The following is a 27,913-nucleotide window of genomic DNA, read 5'->3' on the forward strand; positions in this document are numbered from 1 at the left end:
TTGAAACCATAGTTTTTTTTTTAATAGAAAGATCTTGTATTCTTTAAACCAGACAACCAGATGCCAGACATTTTTGGATATATTAAAAAAAACAAAAGAACAAAAACAAAAAAAAAACTGAAACAAAATGGAATTATATGTTTTTTTTTAGACTGTGTGGATTTAGTGGTCTCATATACAATACAATTTTTCTTATCGCCAAAAAGTGCAAATTCTCCAAAAATCACCTATATACCCCCTGCGGCTTCCAACACATACTGCTATGCAAGTGAAAACAACCTTTTGTGAAGAGAAAAGGGGTTAATTAACATCCAAGCCTGAGTGTCAGGACATTTGTCCCCATAATCTACCCCAGGAACGTTTCAAACTGCTGTAAAGGATTATCTCAATAATCACAGTAACAAATCAATCTATTATAAATAATAGCCTATATCTCTTTCTGTCCCGAGTTAACCATTTACTGAACTATAGATTTACTGTAGGTCTATTTTTTTGATCAACACTTAAAATTCTCTCTGTTAATTCTACTGCAAATATCTTGATTTGACATTAGATGTCACGGCCCGGGACAAACTGTGCAGTTTCGACAAAAACTGCATGATGGTCATTTGGTCATTTCAGCTCTCTTTCAAATGTATTTCTGTACTGTGTGGATACCAGATCCAGTCATTTACTTTTACAATAGACAGGGTATTATAGCAGACAACGACAGATTCTGCAGTGGATACAACACTGCAAGTTTTAACATTCAGCACAGCTAGCCTTCTCTGAAAGCTTTGCGACTGTTACATAGGTTTCTGTACAAGAAAGAAATTCTCCCAAAATTAGATCCATAAGGACCTTTCTCCCAATGAGATCTGAGATTGTAAATGGAGAGAGGATAAGGCGAAGTCCCTGGTCCTATAAAAACTCCATAGTGTAAGTATGCAACCAGCTGGATAGAACAGAAATAAGGTGGTGGTAAACTGGAGACTTTTGTTTGTCTCATGTCCTGATGGGGGCGGCAGCATTGACCAACTTCAAATCCAAATGTCAAATATTCAAGTTTTTCCTTTTTTCCATTTTCATTGTATTTTCTTTTTTTGCATTTAAATAATCATCTGTAATGAAAAAGAAAAATCCCAAAACATTGACAAGAACAACAAAATAACATTTGTGACAACCATTAACGACAGCAAAATTTGGGATGGCCTTTTCGCAAAGTGCTTTGTTTGTTACAATCACAGAAGCTGAAAGGTGCAGTTGGGTAGCCAAATGCTTACACATAAAATCATCAGTGCTAATTTATCATTTATAAACTAAGAGTGTACAAATGTAAGCAAACCAACATTTGTACACATAAATTAACACTGAGGATTTTACTGTGTGCTGTGTCTACATGTCTCTCTTTGTCCCTCTCACACACTGCAGGGGCATTTGGAAGATAGAAAGACTTTAAATAAACCAACTGCAAACTGGTGATTGTTCTCCTCCTGGTGTCACCAAAACACCTTTGAATCTGCCAAGTTTGCAAATTGGGAATCACTGTATGAACTCATGGAATGTATTCTAAATTGTTTTGGGGTGGCTGCAAAAAAAAGCAAAGAAACAGAATCCCATACCCTGCCCACAACCACACCTACCCCCTCTCTTCTAAAATCCCCCCGCTGAGTGTATGATCTTTGATCAAAGGCCAGTCAGCAGCAGAGAGGGTAAGAATGAGGGAGGAAGTAGGAAAAGGCAACATAAACTTCCACCCCTCTCTGTGCTTTTCCATCCTTTCTACTTTTGGAAATGTTACAATCTTGACTATTAGGACCAATTCCCCAGCGCTCCCTCCCCTCCACCAAACGGTTCACTGGATCAATATTAGATGGAGTAATGGGCTGGTCACAGTCCCTTTACAATGAGGGAATCGTTCCTACTTTTAACTTCCCGGGACCCTTGTGTTAAATATTGGTGTGAACCAGACAGGTAAAGACAGGGAAGCAACTTTGAGGGGGAAGGGTACATTTTCACACCTGAGAAGTACTTGCATGGACAGAGAACAGTTCAACAACATAAACCCATGTTGCAATTCCCTCATTGTGAGATCTGTGAGGAGCTCCATTGTACGTCAAGATTTGTAATTTTCCCACACCATCAGTCCTATGAAACCTGGCTCTCTCATATCACCCATGAAAAGCTCTTCTTCGGTACCGTGGCGTGCAGTACATCCACCCTAACCCTCCCACCCCAGCTCCCCCCCCCCCCATCTTTGTGCAAACCATTATACCCCAAGAGACCGAGAAAGACTCCAAGTGCAAACTGTTCCCATTGGGCTGAGAGCGGCTAACAGACTGCAACCTGCCTTTGTGAAGGACCCAGGGCTGTCGAGTGCCAGAGCCATGCTGTGCATGGTGCCGTATCGCATATGCCACGCTCAGCCTGCTGTGCATTGAGCGCCTGATGGAAAATACAAAGATTTCAGGTGTGCATCAGAATGCCAAGGCAAAGCAAACAAGTCTCTCCCTTCTCTGCCACCGCCACCACCATCAGCATCATCATAACAGCCGTTACAAAGTCCAGATTCTTTCAATCATTCACACAGTTATTGTTGTTGTTGGTCATCGTTGTTTTATGGTCTTCGAAAGTTTCACTTCCAATTTCTTGATACAGATTAAGACATGGACAATTTGGAAAAAACAAAACAAAAAAGCAGTAGCCATATGGCTTTAAGACCATCTCAGTGTAGCCTGCGTCAGAGTAACCTTGGTCTGGGGCTGAGGCTATAAGAGAGATACCACTCGTGGAGCCATATAGAGACACAGTTCTGAACTGGTAGATTGATGATCAATTTCAGGTGTATTTAAAAATTAGGACAACCGGACAGAGTTCAGCATTAAGTCACTGTCGACTTTTAGAATATGACCTCAAATTATGGACATAGTGGTGAATTTTCAATGTTGTTCCATGCAGGAAAATACAGGAGACTGTAAAATACAGGAGACTGAGTCCAATTAAGGCACATTGTGACCCTATTATGCTAGTATCCACTTGGTGGGAATGAGCCCCAGCCCCAAACTGCAACGAACTGTCTGGACCCATAAAAACAAGCATAAAGTCTAATTTATAAGATGTATAATTTGTTTAATTTATACTAAGTATAAAATTATACAAAGTATAAATTAGGCTTAAGTCCTCAGACAAGGCCACAAAGTCCCAGATAACATTCTTATTACTGTACAATGTCCACTTGGGTGAGGGTACATTTTGATTCAATTCAATCAATTTAGAAATTAAACTGAAACAATAAAAGCGTTAATCTAAACTACTTATTTTACAAAAGACAAAAACATGTTTTGTTTTTTCCCCAATTGTACAAAGTCTAATTAAACAATGAATTAAAGATCTATGTTCAATGGAGACGGAAAAAATAATAATTCTAAATTGAAAGAATTTAAATTGGAATTCATGCTTGGTAGCCACCCTGAATACATTTGAGCCATCGGACCAGGACAAACATAATGTTCAGAATGTTTTTTGGGAAGGCCTTACCTCCCAAAGGCATCTGTATTTCAACTATGGCCTAGACTTTTGGAACATTTCTTAATGGGAAGAGCAAATGTCAAATTTGCTGTTGTCATACTGCTTCTAGTAACCACAAAAACCTACAGTACATCCAAAACCTCTTTCTAAGAGCCTTCAGATTTGAACATATATAAATTCCATGAATCCAACAAAAGACTGGTAGCTTAAAATGTGCAATGACTTTAATATAAGTCAAGCTTTTTTTCTCTCTCACTCTCTCCTTTGGTATCTGTGGTTGTTGGACGTTTGTATATTACTTAGACTAGATGATTATTTCTGTTGAGGGGTTGGATGGACTCTGTATGGGACCATTGAGTATATTACGCACTGCTCTGTGCTCATGGAAACTCGCAGGCCTTTCTGAGGTCTCCTGCCCTTCTCCCACAAGCAGGACAAGGACATTTAACTTTAGTGCAAACTCTTGCTGTCTCAGCTAAAGCACTCCTTCCAGTGCTATCAGGCTTTATATCCATAACCCCACCCAAAACACCCCTTACCCTACCTCTTAGTTACCCCACCCTCCTGGCACCACAACCCAAAACTATAACCCCAACCTGCGCGCGCACACAGACACACACACACGCGCACACACACACGCACGCACGCACACACACACACACGCTCGCAGCCATGTAAATTAGTTAGAAAAATTTAGCCGTAGCACGACACCTTTTAAAGAGGAAAAAAAATTACAAAGATGGACATAAAGTATAAGCTATTACATCTATTAACCTCTGAGTCTAAAGTCCATAAGGAAAAAAACAAACAGCAATAGAAAACGTGAACTCAAGTAAATGTCTGTATGATTCCACACACTTTTCTGCATAATGTTTTCAGGAGGACATTGGTGTGTGATGGCGTGGTCGGAGAGTCCCAGTCATACCTTCAATATACTGTATGTCTAGTCTACAGGACATTAAGATGCAGGACAATCCTAGAGGGCTTTTTCTCTACTTAAACTTTGGAAGCTTTGGCTGGTGAACAAATAAGTGAGACAAAGACTTTGTAGAAATAACAGTAAGGTCCACGAGGCTTAGCAGTTCTGGATGGCTTCTAGGTCTCAGCGTCGCCAGTTCAAAACCTGACCCATTAACACAAAATTCGTTTCAGTAGTCAATACAATGTACCACTATATGCACAAGACCACACTGCCAAAAGCTCCTCTCATCGTTATGCATGATTTATGCTTTGTCGACAATTTGTTTCAGTTGAAAATATGTTGTTTTTCGTTACGTGACACGAAGCAGGACATTTTGTTGCCCAAGCATACAATTTGGCTTTTGCGTTTGTCCATATACTGTATTGGACAAGGTATACAGTCAGCTTACACAGCTTACTACTGTTATGAGTCAAACAGTACACTAATCAATCAGCTGTTTAGCATAATGGAGTAGCCGAAATGAAGAATTAAAGATGTATAATTTGTATAATCATGTCTAACCAGAAACTGATAAAGATATAGCAATCAAGAGTTATGCAAATATCTCCAAAACCTTGATTTAGCACACCACAGTGTCGCTTGTGGAAAATAACTGATCGGCAATAACACTATCATACTATGGAGTATAAATCAGGCTTAAGGCTGTCACACAACCGAAAACCGACAAGATCCAAGTCTGTTGTTCTTAAAATACAGTATATTTGTTGTCCTGTGTAAATATTGCCACTGAGGTCTGGATCCTATGAAAATATGTTTAGTCATGAGAAGAGCTGGTGACCAGATGGGGTACATACAAAGTTTGTTTATCCAGGCTCGTCCTGAGACCCTCCGGCCTGCCAGCCAGCAACACATGCATGCATGCATGCACTCAGACATGCATGCATCCACCCACCAATGTACAGGCACACACAAGTGCCTTCCCTCCTTTGCCCCTAACCTTCCTCCATCGCATTGCTCTGCATTAAGACATATAGAGAACTCTATATTTTTTGTTACCAACTAACTTCAAGTGCAATCAGTTACATGGGTTAATTTTTGTCTTTTTAAGCATTTTTTAAGGTCACAAAGCCCAACATGTTCGTTTCTGAACCCACCCGACTTCTCTTTTAGAGATCTGTACTCTTTTTTTCTTTTTTTGGCAGTTTGTCATCAAAACCTGAACAAAACCAGTGAAGGTGATCAATGTCACCTCCTAGGAGAGAGGATGGGTTTGATGTCGTCCTCCACTGGCATGTTTCAGAGTACCCGTTTCGTTGACAAAAGTGCCCTTCTCAGTAACAAAGTGCATTCAGAACCTGCTTCTTTCCAAATTAAGGTGCAAAGGACTGATACTCAGAACTACAGCACTGCAGCAGCGTTGGTGGGGTGTGGGGGGTGGGGGGGACTCCATTTTTAGTTCTCTCCTTCACCTACAAGCTCCATTTTCTAGTTTGGAAAAACTGTGGATTTGGACTACAACAACACAGGAACTAGCAAATCCAGATGTATGGAGTCGCTGACAATGTCCAGTGTCCACACATAGTTTGCTGGCTCTGGTGTTTTGTCTTTCTCGAGTGGATGCCTGGACCCTGTGTGTGTGTGTGTGTGTGTGTGTGTGTGTGTGTGTGTGTGTGTGTGTGTGTGTGTGTGTGTGTGTGTGTGTGTGTGTGTGTGTGTGTGTGTGTGTGTGTGTGTGTGTGTGTGTGTGTGTGTGTGTGTGTGGAGAAACAGCATTGGGCTGGCAGTTCAGGGTGCATGTTTGAACAGGCTGTGGCTGACTCACATCATGATGATGTGGCCAGAGGGACCCTGGCTGCCACGCACACATACTCACCCATGTGTGTGTGTGCACGCACATGCGCGTGTATGCATGCATGTGCACAAAGACACATAACACAAAAAACTGCCAGCACCAGGCATCCTCCCCACAGCAACACCCAGTTCTAATACAATAATATCCCCTCCAGGCTGGTTTGGGGGCATTAGAGGACTACAGAGGGAGAGAGAGAGAAGGGAAACAAGGCCTGATTTGATCCCCTCCTGCCTGGAAACGTGGCTGTGCTGGGGGAGATTATTTTTTGGAATGCAACAGACATTGTGAGATCCCCCTCCCCTTCCATGGATTCCCCTCCCCCAACGACCAGCTGCAGCTGTGCTCTTATTTGGCCTCCCAACTTGGACAGGTATTTATTGCTCTCTTCATCACAGGTTGCCTCATGGTTTCGTGGTCCCTAGGGCAAAAACGATTGGAATAAGCGCAATACATAAACCTTTTGCGCATTCTCTCCCGCCGCCAGACACCCTCCTTTAAATATACCCCCTTCCCCTCGCTCTGTTGGATTTCTTTAGTAAAGCTGTGCAAACATAGAAAAGGTGCTCATCTCTCCTTCCCACTCTTATCATTCTCCCATCCAAGGCTCCCTGCCATTCGTTTAACCTGTTGTTGGTTAAATGCTACCCGCGTCTTGTCACACAAGGACAGATTCCGAAAAACTGCACGAAGTTAAGCACATTCATTCATCCAATAATCCGCATCCTTTGGGCAGGAACTATACATGTCAAGTGTTTAAGTTTAGGACCGATTGGGTTTCTCAATTCAGTATTTTTTTTCTTGTTTTCTTATCTAACATTCATACAGTTTGTCTCGTTCACCCCAAAAGCTTCACTCTGTGAGAAATATGACATCAAGCCTAAGAGGAAAAACCCGATTGGTAAGTATACCTCAGCATTAAGAAGGGACTAACGTCATATCCACCATCCGCTGTATATACAATGTATACAATTGTAAAGTGTCAAGTACCCGAAGCAGTCAACTCAAAAAAAGGAACAAACGACATTAACAACAACAAAAATTAAGACAAATCAAAAAGGGAAATAGAAATGCTGAAATCGCAGGGTTGTGAGGGATAAGAGGCAACGTAGTCAAAGCCTACAGATACATCGACGATGGTAGTGCTTTATAAACACAGACCCTCCTCTCCTCATCTTCCCTAGCCCTGCAAACAGAAGAGCCCCCAGAAACATGGATACGGCTCAACGCGAAACATTGTTTTTTCTTAAAAAGTTGAACCATAAATTCTTAAAATAATTATTTTTATAGAGTAAGTAACACTTCAATCAAACCCTTGTCAGATTCTTTCTGGAGCATTTAGAGAAAAGAAATGTTGCATCAAAATTGTGTGGTGGTGAGTTAAGACTTGCATATGCCATAGTGTGGCAATGTTGTTTCTATGGTAACTGTACATTTCAGAACCTGCAAAAGAATAGAAAAAGGGTTGTTTTCACTCAGCGGATTTGTCCTCGTTTCACCCGTACAGCAGCCAGAAGGCGCTTGACAGACACCTTGCTTAGAGCTTGAAGGCTGTGAGGACAAGACCAATATAAATCTAAATTAAACTGCATAGTTTCTCAGAGTTGCTCTGTATCTACTGTACACATTTTGCCCAAGCACATATGCCAATGTACAAAAAACTCCCTAAGATTACAAAGGAAAGAAAATGACCCAGAAAGTGGACGTCGTGGGTGTGTGATTTGAAGCGTTCTTTGCTCTTTTTAAACAGACAAACTGACTTGAGTGTTTGTGTCTACTCTGTTTCCTAAAGCAAATGGAGAAAGAAACATAAAGATTAGATTTTTGTGACACCCTGATTTGGTTTATAGAGGAATAGTTAGTTGTGTTTTTTTCTTTTAAAGTTTGCCTTAGCGTGTTTTTGTTTTTTTCTTCTCCTCTCTGTTCTGTGGCCCATCTCACAGGTCGGTGCAGAGTGACTATGGCGTCCAGCAGTGTCCTCCTTACCCCTGGAGTCTCAGGGCCCCGGCTCCCCCACCCTCTCCTCCAGCTCAGGACTACTGTGTGCATGGGCCATGTCGGCCCCCTCCTCCACCTCTGGAGCCGAGGTCGCCTCCGAGCGCCGCCGGGCCTTGATGCCGCGAGGCCCCCCCGGGACGGCGCCGCCGGGGCCCAGCAGACCGAGAGGGACCTCCGGGTGCCCGGGCTCTCGCACCCGAGGCTTGCGGCCACGGCGGGACGGGATGCCGTTGCATCCGTCCTTCTTGAGGTGGCGGTGCAGGTGATCCGAGCGGACGAAAGTCTTAAAGCAGCTGGAGCACTGGTAGGGACGCAGGCCGGTGTGAACTCGCATGTGGTTCTTCAGGTCGTAGTTGTGGGCGAAGGCGGCCCCGCACTGCGTACACAGGTAAGGCTTCTCTCCCGTATGCTTACGCATGTGAACCTTGAGCTTGTCCTGCCTGAGAGGGCAAAAAAGTAAACAAGATTCATTTGAAAAGCTTGTCGAGTACACTGGAGGACTTGCTCACACCTCTCCAAATACATACTTTACATTACTGCTCTGTCATAGATATTACTCAGCGTGAGTCATGTAAACATAGAGCCACTACATGTTGTAATAATGATAATAATAATAATAATAACAAATTAATTATTCAATGCATATGGGTCAACATACAATATAGGCTTTAGTTGTTTACATGTCCAATTATGCTCCCCCTGACATCTTTTGGAGCCCTTCCAATGGACTAATTCCATGATGGTAGCAAGGTCAACTGAGGACAAGCCATAAACTTTACATTGTTATCTATGCAATTTCTCACTGCTGAAGACTGACAAGAAAGTGCAATGTTCAATGTGTGGCTAGGAACAGTTCAATCAAAACTAAAGTAACAATCAACTTGTCTGTCTAGGCAGAGCTGTAAAATATTAGTTTATGTAAGCTTTATGCGTTCTGAAATTGATTTTTGGTAAACACTTGAAGATAAAAAGTAAAAATGAAGAAATGGTTTTATAAAAGTAAGTGATACATTTTTCTAATGTTTGACCAAAGCTTCCCATTTACACACATTATCATTGTTCTGCCATAACTGTTGGTTTCAGTCCAGAGTTACTACGCTCTAATCCGTGTACAAAGATCACAAATACCACTTGATGACACAATCAATACATCCAGCTCTGGCTCATTGCGTATTGGTATTCTGCTTCTAAATGTTACACCCACCATTCTGCCCTGGTCTCTGTCTAATAGGACTTAGTCCTCTCCCCTAATCCTTCGTACCTCACTCTTCTAGCACTCAAGACTTCTAGCCCTTCACTGAGGACACCTAAACAGACCAGTATTAGTTAAGACAACTAAACAAACATACACACACAGCACCTGAGTGTGTTAGCTTCCATATGAACTAACACATAATCATACAACATCCAACAGCCATGTACTGTAGGTTTGCATTATCTGTGACAAAACTACTCAAATTAGCAAGACACTGAGAGACATGCAGGTAAGTAGGTATACCCCCCCCAACACACACACACAGGCCAGGGCCTTGGAACAAAGTGGCACACTGACAGAGGTGAATTATTTAAAGGACAGGAGTGATTTATTACAGCGTGAGGCACACTCTTAACCCTGATCAAACAGGATTACGATTACAATACCCCTTCCCACTGCCGGACACATCTAGCTGGAAAGCAAGTCAAGATTGGATTCTCCGCCTATCTGCTGGCTAATGCAAAGGGTCCTGGTATTTCGACCCTGTTGCATCTATTTCCTTTGCACTGATTAATTCATTAAGCGAATGGCTTCAAGGAAGAGGCCGTAGCAGGCTTAAACAATTGGGAACCTATGTACACTCCCGGCCCCTCGCCCTGGACGTGCCACAATGAGATGAGCAGCACATGGCAAATTGCATTAGGGAGGTTAAGAGAGAGGGGGCGGGGGGGCAGGGCAGCCATTCTGCTGTGGGCAATAATCAACATTACCAGAGAGATCACAAGTTCAAATTACTGCATTGGCACAGATAGGGCACAACTCTGGTCCTGTAATCCCCCTCAATATCAGAAGAACACAGCACTTTATAGCAGCCCTTTGGAAGATAACACTTTCCCCGGCACAACCCTCTTTTATAGGACCCCTATGTTAACATTCCAGGACTTTGCTATGGAGCCTGTCACAATAAAACAGGCCTTTATGACAACCTGGACACACAGGTTGTCATAAAGGAACAGAAAATGGGATTAGCATTTGGGTGCACATCGGAAGAATTATATATTCAGGCTACAGCATAGGGCGATTAAAAACAAAGATAGGAATTATTAAGCAAATTAAAGGAATTAAAATAGTCACATCATCAAAATGGAGTAGCTAACTTAACACTAAGCTGAGTTGGCTGGTACTAATACCCCTGCCCTTGGTTTTGTATCGACTGCCATTGGTCGTCTACAGAGCTGAGTCCAAGACTATTAGTAGATCTCACACGGGGTGGTCAGCTCATTAATTGGGCTTACCTGGTAAAGCGCACTTTGCAGATGGCGCATTCATAGGGCTTCTCTCCCGTGTGTGTTCGGATGTGGCGGGGCAGCTTGCCTGCTCCCTGAATGACCTTGGAGCATATGGGGCACTTCTGGAAGGCCTTAGAGCGCATCTTCCGCTCTCCTCCGGCCCCTCCTCCTCCTCCACCCCTCTCTCCGCCACTGCCGCGCTCTCCCGCGCCTCCTCCCCCCGCCGACCCTCCCCTCTCTTGGCCCGCGCCGCCCCGTGACGACCACACGGGCAGCAGTCCCTGTGTCACAGCGGCAGCAGAGGCTGTGTCCTCGTGCTGTGCGCTGTTAAAATAATTCAAGTAAAACTCCATGTCGGGATCGTCCCCGTCCCCCGGCTCCTCCCCGGCGGCCGCGCGCTCCATCATCTGCTGCAGGAGGGCGCTGGCCGAGCCCCTCTCCCGGTCTACCGCCTCCCTCCCTCCCCCCTCCCCCACGTCCGCTTCCTGCCCCAGCCTGGACTCGGTGGAGAGGTAGAAGTGGCCGTTCTGGGACGGAGGGTAATAAGACGAGCCTGGCCCTCCCCCGTTGCCCCGCGGCCAGTCTCTAGGCTCCCCCTGCACCCCTGCCTCGCCTTCCTCCTCATCGTCCTCGTCCTCGTCGTCGTCGTCCGGCTCCTGCGTCGGGGCCTGGGCCAGGGCGAGGGCCAGAGGGGAGTAGTACTCACTGGGGCCTCCGGGGGCCCCGTTGCTGTGGGGCCCTCCGTTGCCGTGGTTAAAGTGCAGGTGTGTGGGCAGGTCCCTGAGCTCCGGCGTGCTGCAGCTGCTGCTCCAGTGCGCCCCCCTCTGGAAGTACTCCAGGTATTCCCGGGCCCGCAGACGATTCCCCTGCTCCTTGCCTCCTCTGCCCTTCCCTTCCTCCTCATCCTCGTCTTCATCTCTTTGCTCACTGCCCGCCTGGGAGGGGGTGGGGGGGGGGGGGGGGGCGGAGGGAGTGGGAAGGACAGAGAAAGTGTGTCAGTGGAAGAAATAGGAGACTGACAGAGGGAGATGGAGGGAGTTACGCAGAGAGGCACAAAAGTGCACAGTTACCTCCGTCCACCACGCCATTGCTTGCCCCATCTAAATCACATTCGATGTGAGCATACAGTACATGATCACACACAGAGCGAGGAGGGACACTTCAATGCACTAGGGTACTGCACACACACACACATAACCAATCTATCTGACATGCTTTACATCATGTGAATGTTGAAGCCTAGCTGTGATATGCTGGGTCTGTAGAATGTTGCTAGTGAACGAGCTACCCGCCCCATCGGATCCTCTTCCCAACACACACACACACACACACACACACACACACACACCATCGGCTGAGCATGAGTAAGTGTTAGAGTAACCCTGGAGCTGTGGGTGTATGTGTGGCACTGCGTACGGGACAGATTGAGAAACTAATAAGGCCCATGATGTAACGTGACTATTTGATAACGGATGGAGGGGGCATTGGTATGGTATGACGGCCAGGGGCCCCATTCCCCTTTCAAGTGGCAGAACCAGGAGGACTGGAATCATGATGAGGGATAGCTCACTCATTTCTTGCATAGTGCAAGTTCTTCAACAACACATACCCTTCAAAGTCCCGAACAGCACTGTACTGTGTATCACAAGCCACCGTTCAACAAGACGACTTACCTAGAACGGCAGAGCTGACCAGTGCTCAATATGAATGACATGTTACCTGCGGGGAAAGCACTTTGGTGTCCAGTAGGTGCGTACAGACGTCCTGGACGGGTGGGATCTCCAGCAGGCGGGCGGCGGCCAGGATGTCGGCTACGCTGCTGTGGCTGACCATCAGAGTGGCCGTGTAGGCAAAGTCCAGCAGCGCTCCCAGAGCCTCCGCTGCCACAAAGTCGATGGCGTAGACGCTCTGTTGGTCCGCGGCGGCCCCCGACGTGAAGAGCTTGTGGAAGTAGGTGCTGCACGAGGCCAGGACGGACCGGTGAGCCGGGAACTCGCGGTCCTGGGTGACCAGCAGCACGTCGCAGAGCAGGCCGCTCATCCGCTGCTTGTTCAGGCTCCCGAGGATGTCGGCGCTGTGCTCGGGGAAAGGGATCCCCACGGGGCCCTCCTCCGCCTCCCCGGCCCCTCCTCGGCCTCCTCCGCCCCCGCTCGCCGCCGTCCCCCTGAGCCGCCTTCCCCCTCGCCCGCCGGCCCCTGACGACATCTTCCACCAGCCTGCCGCCGAGCCGCCTAGCACAGCCGCCGCCCGCGTGTCCGTCCTGTCGTCTGTCCGTCTGCCTGTCTGAGGGAGCACGGAGCAGGAGAGGAAGAGGAGGATGAAGCACAGAGGGAAAGGGAAAAGTCGAGTGGAGATCAGTTCACAGTTCATTTCATAGTTTATACAGTATGTGGATGAACGATGGGGAGTTAGAGGAATTCATTGTTTCACCACAGATGTCTACACAAGGCTGCTGAGAATCCAACACACTATAACACACAAGAGCTAAATTGCACGAACGCCAAAATCATGCTGCAAAACCCCCCAAGTGCAAGAGTTCAGTCCATGGTTCATGACCTAATTCCAACTCAACTGCATGTCCCTCCCTAGCCCCGTCCACCCATTAAAAGAGGATTAATTGAAGACCAGTCTTTATCCATATACTTATTGGCAACTCAAGCGTTTATTCTGGGCAACCGTTGTATTTATTTCTTTATTTTTACAATTTACAAGCAGTTGTGTGTTTAAATTCCATGCCATCTATTGAATAGCAAGACACCAGGTCAGTCTTCTCAAATTAAACCTGAATTGTACGATATGTTTGGCCACAAGGCCTGACAATAATGTGCTGTGTGTGAAGGTTTCATAATGTTACATAATTATGCATGTTCCATCTGTCCATTATGTTATTTCCCACTCCTTTCTAAAGCATGTCACCAAAATCAGGCCCAACTCTTCCTAAGACTTTGGGCTGGCTTCCCTGCCTGACAGGTTTGTTGAAACACCTTGGCACCTGAAAGATGACTTCTAAACGCACTTCGGCTGAATGGCCATTAAAACCATCTGTATCCAGACAAAAAGTAATAAGGGGTTCCTTGAAATCGAACCGAGGCATTGGGTCTTAACATTTAAGATATCGCTAACACACATTGATCAGAAAGGTTGTGAGGGAATGGTGGAAGAATCCACGAGGGCTTCAGTACCCAATATGACACTTTTTTTTATGCTTGTGTCTCTCTGCCTGTCAATCCTCCTGCAAGAGAGGCTTACCTCACATGTCCCCCCGCCCCTCGCTCAAAGAAAACAAACTTTCCTCCCTCTCCTGTCTGGGTTCCTCTCCCCATTGTTTTGACAAGGATGTCAACCGTCGGCGAGCAAATACTGTGCACGCATCATATCGCACAGCATCATATTACATTGAGACAAGGGCCCTGAGGGCTGAATTGAATCGTATCGATCCTATTGGGTGCTTAAAATGTATCTGCGCCCAATCACTGATCGCGAATCAAATCAGTCCCAGGGGGTGAGATGCACACCCCTAGTCATAACAAATTAATTAGCAAGACACATTTAAACCACCTTTGACTTAACCTGACATGGAAACAAAAGTGAAACAACCTGTCAGGAGTAGCCAAGTTTATTCTGTTTTGACTGCTGTAGTCGTGAGGTGCGTTTTTAATTACAAGAGATGGGAAGCCAGGGGAAGGTGCTATTGGTGGGGACATTGTGCATTCTTTAATAACCAGAACTGAAGTTATTCTTCATTTAAATTCTCACATTGTTATATAACCGGTCCACTGAGTAAGCGACAATATAGATCAGTATTACTCCCAATATTTCCAACACCTACAGTATGTGACTCTTCATCAACAGGCCCAAGTGCCCAGTCAAGTCCCTCAAGTATCTGGAGGGGAGCCATATTGTAACACCATAAGTCCTGCACACCTCTTTTTCTGCCCATTGATTTTACAGCAACACTATTGGCACAACAAGTGTATTTTGACAAACTTGGGTATAAAACAGAAAATATGAATATTGGCTAAGAGATTACAATGTGTAGTGGTGTGGAATGGCTTGTAACTCAGAATCATTTTTGAATACCGTAAATGCTTTTTTTTGGCCAGCGTTAACATAAGTGAGAGGCCGAACGCAGGACTGAAGATATCTGTGTAACTTGGCTGACATGGCGTGCTGTGCATGTATGCAGCATGGGTGTGGGTGTGTGTGTGTGTGTGTGTGTGTGTGTGTGTGTGTGTGTGTGTGTGTGTGTGTGTGTGTGTGTGTGTGTGTGTGTGTGTGTGTGTGTGTGTGTGTGTGTGTGTGTGTGTGTGTGTGTGTGTGTGTGTGTGTGTGTGTGTGTGTGTGTGTGCGTATATATATACACACATACATGCATGTGCGCATGGCTGTGTACCTGTGTGCATGCACACTCATGCAAATGCAAAAGTAAGAGTTTGCGGGGGACAGAGAAGAGAGAGAGAGAGGGCAGTGGGGATCAGAGTGCATGCCGGGAGACGGGCGGTGCAGCTTGCGCACTCTGTGTCAGTCGGAGTGCCAGAGTGGGGACAGAGGGAGGAGGAGGAGAGCGGGGGGGTGGGGGGGGTGGGGGGGGGGGGGGGGCTGCCAGATACAGCAGACCCTGTGGAAAAACCCCACAGGAGGAGGAAGAGGACACGCAACAAGCTGCAAGGGAACGGTATTAAAAAGGGAGGTTGTCAATCCGGTCTGAGCTGGTTACCCCACCCTGTACTGTGTGCCAAGTTCCAGCAAAGGCTGTCCCCTCGCTCACGTGTGGGGGGAGATTAAAATGATCGACTGAAGCCTGCGCAGGGGGAGGGGGGGGGTTTCGGTGGAACAAGCCATCCTCCATTTGTCAGTTTACAAACACACAAATATATATGTGTGTGTGTAAAGTATATGTATGTATATATATATACACACACACACACACACTATAACTCAAAACACACAAAAAAAACACAAACACGGCAGGCTTGTATGACACGCTCACACGCAGGCAGACAGATAGTCTCCCTGCACCCACCCACCTCCATCTGGCACAGAGTCCCAGCAGGGGGTAAGGCCGGGGGTAAGCAGGGAGGGGGCGCGGGGCACTCTCTATAAGAGCACTTCTTTCAGTTGACATTCCTCAGATTAGCCTTTCTGCTACAGTGCATGTACACCACCACCGTGCCAGGCGTACCTGCCCATACCTCTAGTCTCTCTCGCTTTCCTACCTGTTGGTGACGTTCAGTGTTGCCAGATTTGGCGAGAGATATAAGCAACCAGGTGTATGAAAACAAGCCCAAAAGAAGCGACTATTGGCCACATCACGAGCACTTTTAACCTTTAATTCAATTCAATTCAATTTTATTAAAGTGTCAAATCACAACAAGTTGTCTCAAGACACATGCATGGGGAACTCATTTGAAACAAGCTCTGTGCTTTTATGAGTCTTCCAGTTTAGTAGACCTTGTATTGTGAATTTGTACTTCCATGTACTGTTGTTCTCATGTCTTACTAAATAAAGTACATCAATCAATCAATCAATCACACTTTACATGTAAAGTGTCTCGTTGCCACTGTCGCAAACTTTATGCATCGGCTATTCGAAAATAGCCGATCTACAAGCTTGGCTATTTGTCGCATTGTGAGCTTGTAGATCTGCTATTTTCAAAAAAATACTAGTAAAAAAATGAAACAAAAACATATATTTTTTTTTATAACAACACACATCTGGTACGGGGGTCCCTGGCACAACATATTTTTTAATGTGTGTGTGTGTGTGTGTGTGTGTGTGTGTGGGGGGGGGGGGTCGTGGACAAATACATACTAATTTGGGGGGTACTTGACATGAAAATGTTTGAGAACCACTGGTTTAAACAACATTAGGAAACCAGCCCAAACAAGCAACTACAGTTTACAAACAAGCCCCAAAAAAACGCAACCACCAATATTTACTAGCGACTTTACAGGAAAAACAAGCCCAAAGTCGCTTATAATAAGCAGACATGGCAACACAGGTTGACGTTCACCTCTCCCCTGCTCTGTTCAGCCACATCCACTCCCTTCTCAAAAGCCATGCCTCTCCCTGTCCACACCTTGAGTTCTGGCACCGTGTCAGCTGTGCCCATAGGTCAGAGTTCTCTCTAAAACAGACCTCTCTCCGGAGAGGCAGAAAGTTGGGATGAGTGCACTGTTGTTATCTCCTCGTCACTTCTCTCTTATCTCCCCTTTTTATATTTACCATTTCAATGTCGCTGACATAAAGTAGAATGAATCTGTAGCCGATGCTGAATTAATTTCAACACATGGTTATCTTTTAAAAATGGGTCAATAACAGTTTACATGAGAGCACAACAATGATACAATGGAGACATTGAGAGAGCAATTGATAAAACTGTTTGTACATTCAAATAGGACGTGCCATATTTCAAAGTACCCCTTGTGCTCGACTTATGGTACAGTGTCTACCCACTTGATCTTAGACCCACTCGTTTTTGTTCCTCTCCTTATCTATGTGTCCCTTAACCTTATTCTATTTTTGATAGCTGGCCGACAGCTTAGCCTCTACAAACTCAAACCCAAGAACTCTGATAAAAAACGGCCCATCCGACATTGAAGCAAATTCTATTATCCGCCACTCAGTTCGTATTTGAATACGCTGAGGGAGGGGAGAGAGAGGCTAAAGTCAGAGTGAGGAGGGCAAGTGAGGGACAGTGTTGATTTCGTCGACTAAAACTATGACGAAAAATGTTCGCCGACTACCTTTTTTAACTGACGAAAACTTAAAAAACAAAAACAAATTAAGCTATGATGACTAAAACTAAGACTAAATATGTTGACAATTTCGTCAACAAATAAAAACTAGACTAAAATGTTAGTGAGGGACGAGTGGAGAAGAGATCCAGTAGAACTAAAAGACGCTTGGGTGTTGCGCTCTGAAAATAGCAGATCGGCTATTTTCAGCATACAACCAAGTGTAAAATCAGCCTTTTAGACGCCATCAAGGCACCGCCAAAATACATTTTAGTCGACTAAATCAACTGTAGATTTAGTCGCCTAAAATCTTATGATATTTAGTCGACTAAAACTAGACTAACAGTAAAACATTTCAGATGACTAAAATATGACTAAAACTAAATGGAATTTTATTCAAAAGACTATGACTAAAACTGAATCAAAATTTGCTGTCAAAATCAACACTGGTGAGGGAGAGCAAGCTCGATGGAGGAAGGGGGAGAGCGAAAGAGAGAGAGAGAGAAAACAAGAGGGGGGGGGGGGAGTGGGAGGGAAAGAGGAGAGTAGGGTAGAGAGAGGAGAGAATGAGATGAGACGGATGAAGGATCTAGGGAGAGGGCGACCACATGGCGAACGGTCGTGTCCTTCACAGGTGGAAATAGATCTCAGTGAGCCCTAGCAGAGAGAGAAGAGCCATTCTGCTCTCCTCGGTCTCTCTCTCTCTCTGCCCCTCGCTGCTGCACGTACTGTAGCACCTGCAGAGGAGGCTTTGCTTGCAACATCGCTTACACGTTATCCCCAGGACACACACAGCTGACCCTGGGTCACGGCTTTGTGGGGTAAAGAAGCTGAGCTGAGAGGAGATAACACACACACACACACATACACACACACACCAACTCAATACAGCGTCAATGGAGCACGGAGGCCGGTGTCCCGCATGGAGGGGCCATCCGTCCCCGAATGACCTGCAAAAGAGCAGGTAGAAAGAGGAAACACAGTGCAAACAAACCTGATCCTGACACCTCCTCATGGCTTGAAACATTCCTTATCACTAATTCATGTCTGTGGGTGACAAGGCCCGCAGTCTGGCGTACAGCAGAGCGGCAGAGCGCCCGGCGGGCTGTGTCCCTCTCAGTTCCAGGGGACGGCCCTTCCTTCTCTCTTAAAGGCTGGGCTGCATGCACACACTGGCCTGCTTTGCAAGTCAAACCGCCACTTACTGCAGAACCCACCGGCCCCACCCATATCCTCATCTCCTCTTAACCTTACCTATACTAACCCCTCCGACTCCGCCTCACCACACACACACACACACACACACACACACACTTACGTTTGTATGACTATACTTGTGAGGACGTCAACATTTTAGGATGGCATTGAAAACAGCAGAAATACTGGCTAAAAATTGCAGATGTACAAGCTCACAACGCGTCGCGGCCCGATGCGTTGTGAGCTTAGCTATTTTCCCCGGTGCGCAACACCAGCCTGTAAAGTATACATTAGGTATACCTCTAACCACAAACGTCTAAAGCCAACGTCTAAATGCTTAATAATCCTAACCTGAATCTTTGTCTAATTGTAAACGTATCTCTAAGTTAACTTTTTTACCATAGATAGAACAACCATATATCTTGTGAGGACCAGGAAAGTGGTCCTCACTCCTCACAATGTCTATTTCTCAAATTCTACTATACTTGAGGGGACATTTGGACCTCACAAGTATAGTAATACAAGTACACACACACACACACACACACACACACACACACACGTACTAACCACACAGCAGGGGAAGCTATGTAGATTAGATTTCAGGGATGATTTGAACGCATGGCATACTGGCCAGAGCCGAGCGTCAACTTTGTTTCAGTTCTGTTCCAAGGCTTGTCTCACAGCAGTTCATCATTCACTGACACATACACACACGCTAGCCGTTGCTTTTAGACCAGTGGTTCCCAAACCTTCTCTGGATCAAGGCCCTCTAGAAAATCTCGAAAGCATTCCCGGCCCACCCATCTGATCACTTAACAAGGCAGCCGTGTGGTCACTGGTCAGATGGTTGGTGCATTTTCAGAGTCTATTTTAATGATTGATCAATCGATTGAGTTCCGGCATATGTTTTTTTACATTAATGTTTTTATATTCATGTTATATTATCAATTAAATGTTTGCGTTTTGCCAATTATTTGGGGGCCCACTTGCAATATCATCACGGCCCACCAGCCCACAGGAGTGGAATGGTTGTTTTAAGATAATGTGGCCGTGCACCGAGATCTAGCAGTAGGACTGAATAGTTCACAGTATCTTTGCGTGTGTCTGACACTCATACCAGTCATTCCTAGAATATAATGGAACAGAAACAGAGTTTAACCCTCAATAACTTCAGGTGTGTCTTACAGTAGATACTAGACGAGAATGCAAGCGGAGGAATTATAGATGCTGCGCAGCGATGGTTGGGGCCGAGCGATCTGAGGACTGGTCTGGTCCTGTGTTCAGAGTTTTGTTGATGCTACTCATACACAGAGTTGGCAGAGCCTGGTATCGAACCCAGAACCTTTTTGACTCAAAGGGGAGCACCCATGCATACGCCATGTTAGTTACTGTTCAGTACATGGATCTAGTGAGAAGAAATATAACCCAGCAAAAGTGTTATTGTTTAAGGGAACCATTTGCGGAGTTGTTCTTTAACTTTCACACATCTCTTGCATTACTGTTATAAAACACAGATAGTTGACATTTGACCAATTTATAAATGTTGCTCTTCTTTGTGATAATCAACAAGGGGTGATGTCACCATAGAGAGAGAGAGAAAAGAAGAGAATAACAAAATGTCTTTAAAATGTATTTTTTTTATATCACATGCCTCTAATCCACAAAGCACAATTCTGCATCACCCAGGGCTCGAACTTGAACAACCATACGCACGAAACCCACCAGACACACAAGCATAAGCGCATAGACAGTGCTTTTCTTCCGCTCCATGTTAATGAATACAGCGTATGTGCGGATGCTTTTTTGGTGGGTTGCATTGCGTTAAACACCAAGGGAAAGTCGTGAACTTGATGAGCTACTCACCAAGTGACAAACCACATAATTTGGCTTCACACTATGTGAATTAAAGCTTAGATTTTAGAGTTCTAATTAGGCTACTTGGCTTTTATCACCATGGAGCAACGGTTTAGGTGCTATAGGAAAATGACCAGAGCAAGATTTCAATTGAATCCATGTTTTTTTTGTTTGTTTGCAAAAGTTGCACTGCCATTGATTTAGGGTCATGGGTCAAATCAAGAGAAAACAAGCCTGGAGGAGCGAAACGGGTTCAAACGGGATCCTTCTGATTCTCAGACACTAAAAGTCCTGATTTACTGCATTGCCAAGGTGAATGCTAGTGAAAGAAGCCCCTGTAATTAACAAATGAATATTGGAAACAACTGGGCACAGGGCTATCCGATAGCCAAGTGGTTAGGATGCATACCGCAAGGGCTCTAAAGCCATGACAGCGAGTCCCCGGTTCAATTCCCAGCTGGCCGTACCATTTGCTGTATGTCACTCCCCTGCTCTCTATCTGCATTTCCTGTCTCTCTCTCTTCACTGTATCTGTCTCAATAAAGCATGAAATTGGCAAAAATAAAATTTGCAATTCACCCTGCCATAATATGAAAATGTTATGGCAGTGTGGCATAATATGGAATAAATAAATAAGTAATGAACATTGGACCTATTTCTTTTTCTAAGTTTATGAGAAAAAAAGAGTGATGAAATAATTCCTACAAGTTTATGAAGATTTCTGATCAATTGGGACAACATGTTGGTGAAAGTTCCAAAGTCAGAGCTCTCACAACTGATTTGTCATGGATTTTCAATGTTTTAAACTCCAGACGGTAGCTGTAGCGCCCCCATTAAGACTATTGGCCCACAATGGCAGTTGAGGAACTTTGGCATAGGACTGGACCTGTGTGCCAAGTTGTGTTAATTTTCATGCATGGGAAGGCAGTTTTCCTGATTTGAAGAAGATGATGAAGAAAGAAGAATCGGAAATACAAGAGGGACTGGTAGCATAGCTGCCCCTCTTTTTCTGATGGTGTTTCTGAAAGATAAACAACCTTCTGTAAGCTAAGTGTTTTTTGTTCTTTTACAGCACTGCTTTTATATAGGGTTACTACAGTTATTACTGTACTTACTTTGTAGAAAATGTCTGTCATGCAAAGCATGTGATCTATTCATAGAAGTAATTTCTCATGGATAATAACTATTTGCATGCAGGCTGAGAGCAATATAGGACATTGCCCAGCAGTGACACACTGTACAAGGACACAATATTGAACAATTTGTCTATATTGGATAAAAAAACTCTTCCACACAATAATTTTAAATGTAGGACAACATCTTTTACAAGGACCCTTCTTTCAGAATACCTATACTTTTACTTTATTACAGCACAACAGTAAAATAACATCAAAGTCAGGATTCAGAATATGTGAAAATGGTCTTTCCTCTCCTCTATAATACTCTGGTTATGCCTGTCATTTCAGTTTTTCAACCCTCTCCTCTTTTCTCAACTGCCTACTACCGGTAATTCTACTGGACTGGTGATTAGCAGAGATGGGGAGGGGAATCACTAGACAAGGGTGAAGAGGGTTCAAGGTCGAGGCAAGAGGATTTAATCAGAATCAGTATCGGGACAGTTTCAAGGAAAGGGGGATTTTAAAAGCAAGGGTCTGGGCCAAGTGACTCACTGTTACCAGCGTTGGGAGGAAGCACGACTGGTTGTATTGGGAGTATGGCAGGAAAAGGGCGAGAGTCTGATAAAGCTAAAGTCGAGAGGGCCGGTCTAGGCTGGGCCGTTTCACTAGAAACTAACCAGGAAACTCTGCCAAGCTGGAGACAATGCCAGCAAGAAAGGTGGAGGTTGAGGTGGAATGTAAAACAAACTCACCCATAGGCTCATGCATAACCCCCTGAGTGTATGACACTGACAGCCCGGTAATCTAGGTCTGATGTCAATGATAAACTCATTTAACCTCTCCCTCACTCACCCAATGTGACCCTCATCAACAAGGGAAAACTTAACCACCAGGTGGTCAATAAAAGTTTAGTATGAGGAACTTAGCAGAGTTTTTCTTTTTTATGAAGTCATTAAGGGCTGAGATCCTTTCAGTCAAGTTAAGTTATTATTATAAGTTATTATTATTACAATGTGCTGTCTACTGATATTACCAGTAGCCTACTGTATTGCATTAAACATCAAACTTTTCTTCAATCTTAAATATACTATCTATTAATAGATTTTGGTTGCTCATGACATGAATACCTTCGAGAGCAGATGATTACATCTGCTGTGCTTCTGTTTTGTAAGCCAAGTTTTTCTAATCAGAACTTCAAGACCACTCCATTTCACTGGCATGCTAGCAATCATTTCACCAGAGTATGTGTCACTCACATTTGCTAAATTGTGGATTTCTCATTTTGGAATTAAGAGTATTTGACTTCACTCCACTTCTAGGAGGAGGAGCCACTTTGGAACATGTTTTGACATAGCAGCCTCCTCAAGTCACCAGAGCAGTACAACCACAACCACATTCTGACATTCGTTACAGCTAGAGTAACATGCTCTAACACTGTTGTGCTGTCAACCAGGAAGTGTAGCTAAATCTAACACGTGGCTTCAAAGACGGCACTCAACACATCACAGAGCTGCCAAGTGGAGAGCCCAGGACCGGTCAGTTGGTCAGTCCATGGCAGGTCCAATGTGCCCGGGCTGCACCATTCTGTGCATGCACAGCTCAATGGAGAGAGAGCACTTCCTGTGTGTCTGTGGCAGGCGTGTAACAGAACCCGCTCTGTTATCAGATGACCAGCTCTCTCTTTCTCTCTCCTCCTCCTCTACCCCCTCTCCCTATCTCTCCCTCTGTCCCCACATCTGACCCTCCCCTCTCTCTCTCTCTGTCCATCTCATCATGCTCCATCTTTCTGTCTCAGACACTGCACAGTGCCCACTACATCACCCACTTCCCCTTTCCCCTGCTGAGAAGGCAAAACTTAGACCCACCCACCACCAACCCACCCTCTGCTAATTCTCCTTCCTTTTCTGCAATACTGCAACCTAACCATCTTCACTCCTTCCTCCTCGCCATTACGACCACTAAATCAACAGACCAACAAAAAAAAAAAAAAGAAAAGAAAAGGAGAAAAAAAGGGAGGGGGTAATTTGCATCTTATAACTCGTATATTGATATTTTCACATAACCAAAAGGACAGCCTGGTCTCTCAAGGCACAAATTCTATTGAAGGTCAAAGTGTTATTGCTTAAGGCTGACAACAGGCTGCAGATAAACCCCTTGAGCTTGTCTTTAAAATGTCTCCAGGGGGTGGGGCAGTGGTCGGGCAGAATAAAAAATTGTGCCAACATACAGTAGCACTAAAATACAGCATCAACTCTCACATACTATACAAATGTGGAAGTGTAAAAAAAGTCCAGTTTAACTTAACCTCTGCCCAGACAAACATCCCTGTGCTCTGACTGTGTATCCCAGCCTCTCTCTCTCCCACTCTCTCTCTCTCTCTAATTTGATCAGGTTGTGTTGGCCTCTCCATAATAAACGTCCCAGAACAGAACAAGCCCCTTCACTCCCCCAAAACTCCAGCTAAACAACATGAAAACAACAGAGGGGTCTGTCTGTCCGTCTAACCAGGCTGAGAGCTGTGGTATACAGAGCAGCTGACCAGGGGAGCCAAACTAAAGTGGGAAGTGAAGCTACATTCCCTTGCGTATGAGGCCGATTAACAGGTATGCTATAGGCTATACATGAATGTTTTAACTCATACAGTTTTAACACTCCAGTAAGCACACTGGTTTAAGGGCAAACTTCACAAAACAATGTAGAACTGGCTTGAAATAGCAAGGCTTCGCAGGATTGCTTCCAGTGTATAGATCATAACAGACCATTTTGGACCACATACACAAAACTTTGGACAAATATAGTGTATGTTAAAAAAACAAAGTATCTTTATAATACCGGCCATTTCACCCTAAAATGAAGCCTTGAGCTGCCACAGCAAACCTCACGCAACCTGTCTTCACAGTCAGTCTTGAACCTGCTAGTTTCAGGCTATAGTGGCGCAGGCACAAACATACAGGAATATCAAACTGTATTCAGCCTCACCGCCAAATTGATGGGTGGTGTCTTGGACCTGCCCACAGCCACTGAAGTCCCCTGCAATTCCCCTGGAGTCTATTGTTGGCAACACACACACACACACACACACACACACACACACACACACACACACACACACACACACACACACACACACACACACACACACACACACACACACACACACACACACACACACACACACACACACACACACACACACACACACACACACACACACACACACACACACGTCCTAGTTTAACCTCTTGCTGGAATTTACTTGAACTAAAAGTATAGAGTTACTTGTGTTCTGCAGTGGCATTCAGGAAGCGGCATCGAGGGCAGCATTGACATAAACATTAAACATTTTCGGTGACATTGGACAGAATGAAAAATGTCATTCACTCCGGCTATGCGCTGTGCCTCCTGACAAGGATTCCAAACACTTTCCCAGCGTCTGGGCGTCTTCCTCTTCATTTACTCTCAAGTACTCCCTGCTGCTTGTACCCTCTTTGTGCCCGCACACTTAAAAAACGGGTTCAGCAAGTATGGGATGCCAAAAAAATATGCATCTGTGTATCAGGCAATGCAGGCAGGGTTTGTGTAAAGTCTTCAAACAAACCACAGGCGAGTAGTGCTGTACAGTCAAGATTAGAATCTGCTTTAAGAAACGCTGTGTGTGTGTGTGTGTATATGTACTGTACGTATGTGTATGTATGTGTGGGGGTAAGTATGGTGTGAGCTGAGGAGAGAAACTTGAAATCCATAAATAAATACTGGAGTGCCAAAGGATATTGACCTAAGTTTCCAGACCTTAAGGTTTTAACTTATGGCAGCTTACACAACTAACAAGGTACATTTTCCACAAGAGCTTCCACATTTCCTCCCCTCCCGTGAGAGCGGCAGTTTTTAACTTGCACACCTTTTCCATGTAAACTAATGTGACATAACGCGCCTCTACTACGCCAGCTCTCAACATGGCCCACTCTGCTCCCGTCTGTCAAATAGCTGATGCCATGTCCGTTCATATATCGATCTCACACACAGTGGCCTTAGAAGAATTACCCAGGGGCCCTGAGGAGGAAACAGTAAATGATGTGCATCTTTTTCCATCCGTTTGAAAAAAAAACGAAACATCATCACGACATGCCCATACTAATAATAAAAACACATAAGAAAACCAGCCCGGCAAGGAAACGTTTAAAAAGCCTGCCTGTGGGAATACAAACTTTGACACAATGCGCGTCCTCTTGAGCCGTGTTCTGTGCAGTACCTTACTCTCAGCACTGACCTCCTTTATCTGCAAGTGGGTCAAGAACTCTGAACTCTATCAACCTCCATCTCCCTCTGTTTCACAAACATGCACACACACACACACACACACACTACGGCATTCTATTTCTCTCCCTTCTCTATCTCCCTTCTCGTCTGTTATTTTCTCTTTCACAGTAAAATAAAACAGATTGTCTGTATATATATATATATATATATATTTGGAGTGCTTACCAGCTAGGCAGAAATATTTCCCGGGCCCTGTCTGCCTCTCCTGCCTGCCTGCCGGCCTGCTGTCCTGCCTCCGTCTCTGGGCAGGGCTGGAGCTTTACCAGACAGGAAACTTGCTAGTGGCCCTGGTCGTACAGGCAAGCCCTTGCCTGATCCCACACAAGCAGACACCTACCAGCTCCCCCCCTCTATTTTCAGCCCACAACTCAGGCTCTGCTTGCCTTCCTCCTATTGGCTTGACAGCTGCTCACTCACCACACCTCCTTGCCGGGATAGGCTGGCGGCTGTTCCCTTTCCTGTATGGCCAAGGGCAAGGCACTCTGGGATGTCGAGTCCTTAAATCCTATGTGACCCGCTATGCAGTCCCCACTGTGAACTACGTGTCCCAGCTTCCTCTGCCCTCACCACCCCCACTATCTCCAAGCTTGTTCTAACGTAAGCACTCCGGGCTGAATTATACACTACAGTATGTTGCTAGCAGGCTGCCAGGTATTAAAAGTACAGACCAGCCATCAAACAGGGCCGTGCTTCGTATCAGAAAAAGCTTTCGCTCAGCACTGTCGGAAAACAACAAACAAACATCAGCTATGACACTGTCACACAGTAGCACCTCTAGACACATCTCAGAGACTCTTCCAAGACTCCTGACCTAAATTAACACTTATTCTCATTCTGTTGAAATGTCAAACAACAGTAACAGACTGAAACAAATCCAACGCACATAGCACACAATTTGCACCCCCCTCCAATTGGGGGAACGGGAATGACACTGTCCTGAAAAGTTGTTGTCGCCTGTCCCTTGTCCGACAGAATTATTTTTGGTTCCTCCTTCCTCTTGTCCAGTGCCCCCCCTACCACCACCACCACCACCACCACCATCACCACCCTCTCTCCAGAGAGCCCCCATCCCCCTCCTCCTCTAAGTGCTTCCACCTGCCTGAAAAGTTAATGCCTTGAATACATCCAATAAACTTTATCGCAGGAATTCCCAGAGGTGAAAAAGCAGTCCGGAGGAAGTACTTTAGGAGGATAAGAGGGGAAAAAGGGAACCTTGACTAGTGAATACTGCTGCGACCCACCTCTCCTCCCATGCCAGCCCCCCCCTGCTCTCTCCTTTCTGTCCCCCTCCCTCATTCCTTTCTCTCCTCTCCTCCTTTAGCCTGTTTCTCTCTGGTCGACAGGCCCAGGGCAGACAGCAGGGGGGTAGCAGGGGGGTGTCTTTAGCTCACCTGCGATGGCCGTGGTGGTGCTTGTTGTGGTTAGCTCAGCCCTCTCCTCTCCTCCTCTCCGGAGCTCTCTCTCTCTCCCTCTTAACTGTCGTGCAGCTCAAAGCCCCGTATGCGCTAAACCAAGCAGCAGCAGATCAACTCAATTCCCTTCCTGGTTTCTGGAGGGCAAAGAGGTCCCTCCCTTTCTCTCTCTCTCTCTCTCTCTCACTCTCTCACTCCCCCTCTCTCTTAAAGAAACAGCATTCGCCCCTCTGTTTCCTATTCCTCTTCTCTCAGAGGAGCGAGAAGTAAAGTGTTTCTTCGCAGTTGTTGAAGCGGGGGCAGTTGTAAAAGCACAACATTAAAAAAAAAATGTTGAAAAAAAAATTAAGAGGACAGCATCATCATTAAACCATGGCTATCCGCTGTTAGGTTTTTAGAATAAACGTCGGCGAGTCTTCCCTCTTCTCTGCACTCCCAATGAATGGCACGCGGGGGTGAAATAAAAGTTAGCACTCTCTTCCTCTCCTTCCTCATCTATCACTGCTATTTTCTT

The 27,913-nt window shown here is 45.3% G+C and overlaps 1 protein-coding gene across 2 annotated transcripts; it reads right to left on the minus strand.

Moving 5' to 3' along the window:
* On the minus strand, positions 1–27,880 carry zbtb7a (zinc finger and BTB domain containing 7a). 2 transcript variants are annotated; one of them, XM_084067062.1, is made up of 4 exons: positions 27,379–27,880; positions 12,480–13,043; positions 10,767–11,695; positions 1–8,716 (listed from the first exon to the last, which is right to left on the minus strand). In XM_084067062.1, the coding sequence occupies exons 2-4, from the start codon at positions 12,963–12,965 to the stop codon at positions 8,275–8,277; spliced, it is 1,857 nt and encodes a 618-aa protein (XP_083923188.1). In that variant the 5' UTR covers positions 12,966–13,043; positions 27,379–27,880; the 3' UTR covers positions 1–8,274. The 2 variants fall into 2 exon arrangements, with proteins under 2 accessions (XP_083923188.1, XP_083923189.1); XM_084067063.1 differs by lacking the exon at positions 27,379–27,880 and adding an exon at positions 26,153–26,304.
* Between the last annotated feature and the right edge of the window lie 33 nt (positions 27,881–27,913).

The sequence above is a fragment of the Gymnoscopelus microlampas genome (assembly GCF_963454915.1).
Source record: "Gymnoscopelus microlampas genome assembly, chromosome: 9".
In the NCBI taxonomy this organism is placed as follows: Eukaryota; Metazoa; Chordata; class Actinopteri; order Myctophiformes; family Myctophidae; genus Gymnoscopelus; species Gymnoscopelus microlampas.

Excerpts from the sequence above, each read along its gene's own strand:
- zbtb7a (XM_084067062.1), bottom strand. The coding sequence starts at position 12,965 with ATGTCGTCAGGGGCCGGCGGGCGAGGGGGAAGGCGGCTCAGGGGGACG. Across the intron at positions 11,696-12,479 it reads CCAAAGTGCTTTCCCCGCAG|GCGGGCAGTGAGCAAAGAGA; the intron begins GTAACATGTCAT and ends ACCCCCTCCCAG. Across the intron at positions 8,717-10,766 it reads TGCAAAGTGCGCTTTACCAG|GCAGGACAAGCTCAAGGTTC; the intron begins GTAAGCCCAATT and ends TTGCCCTCTCAG.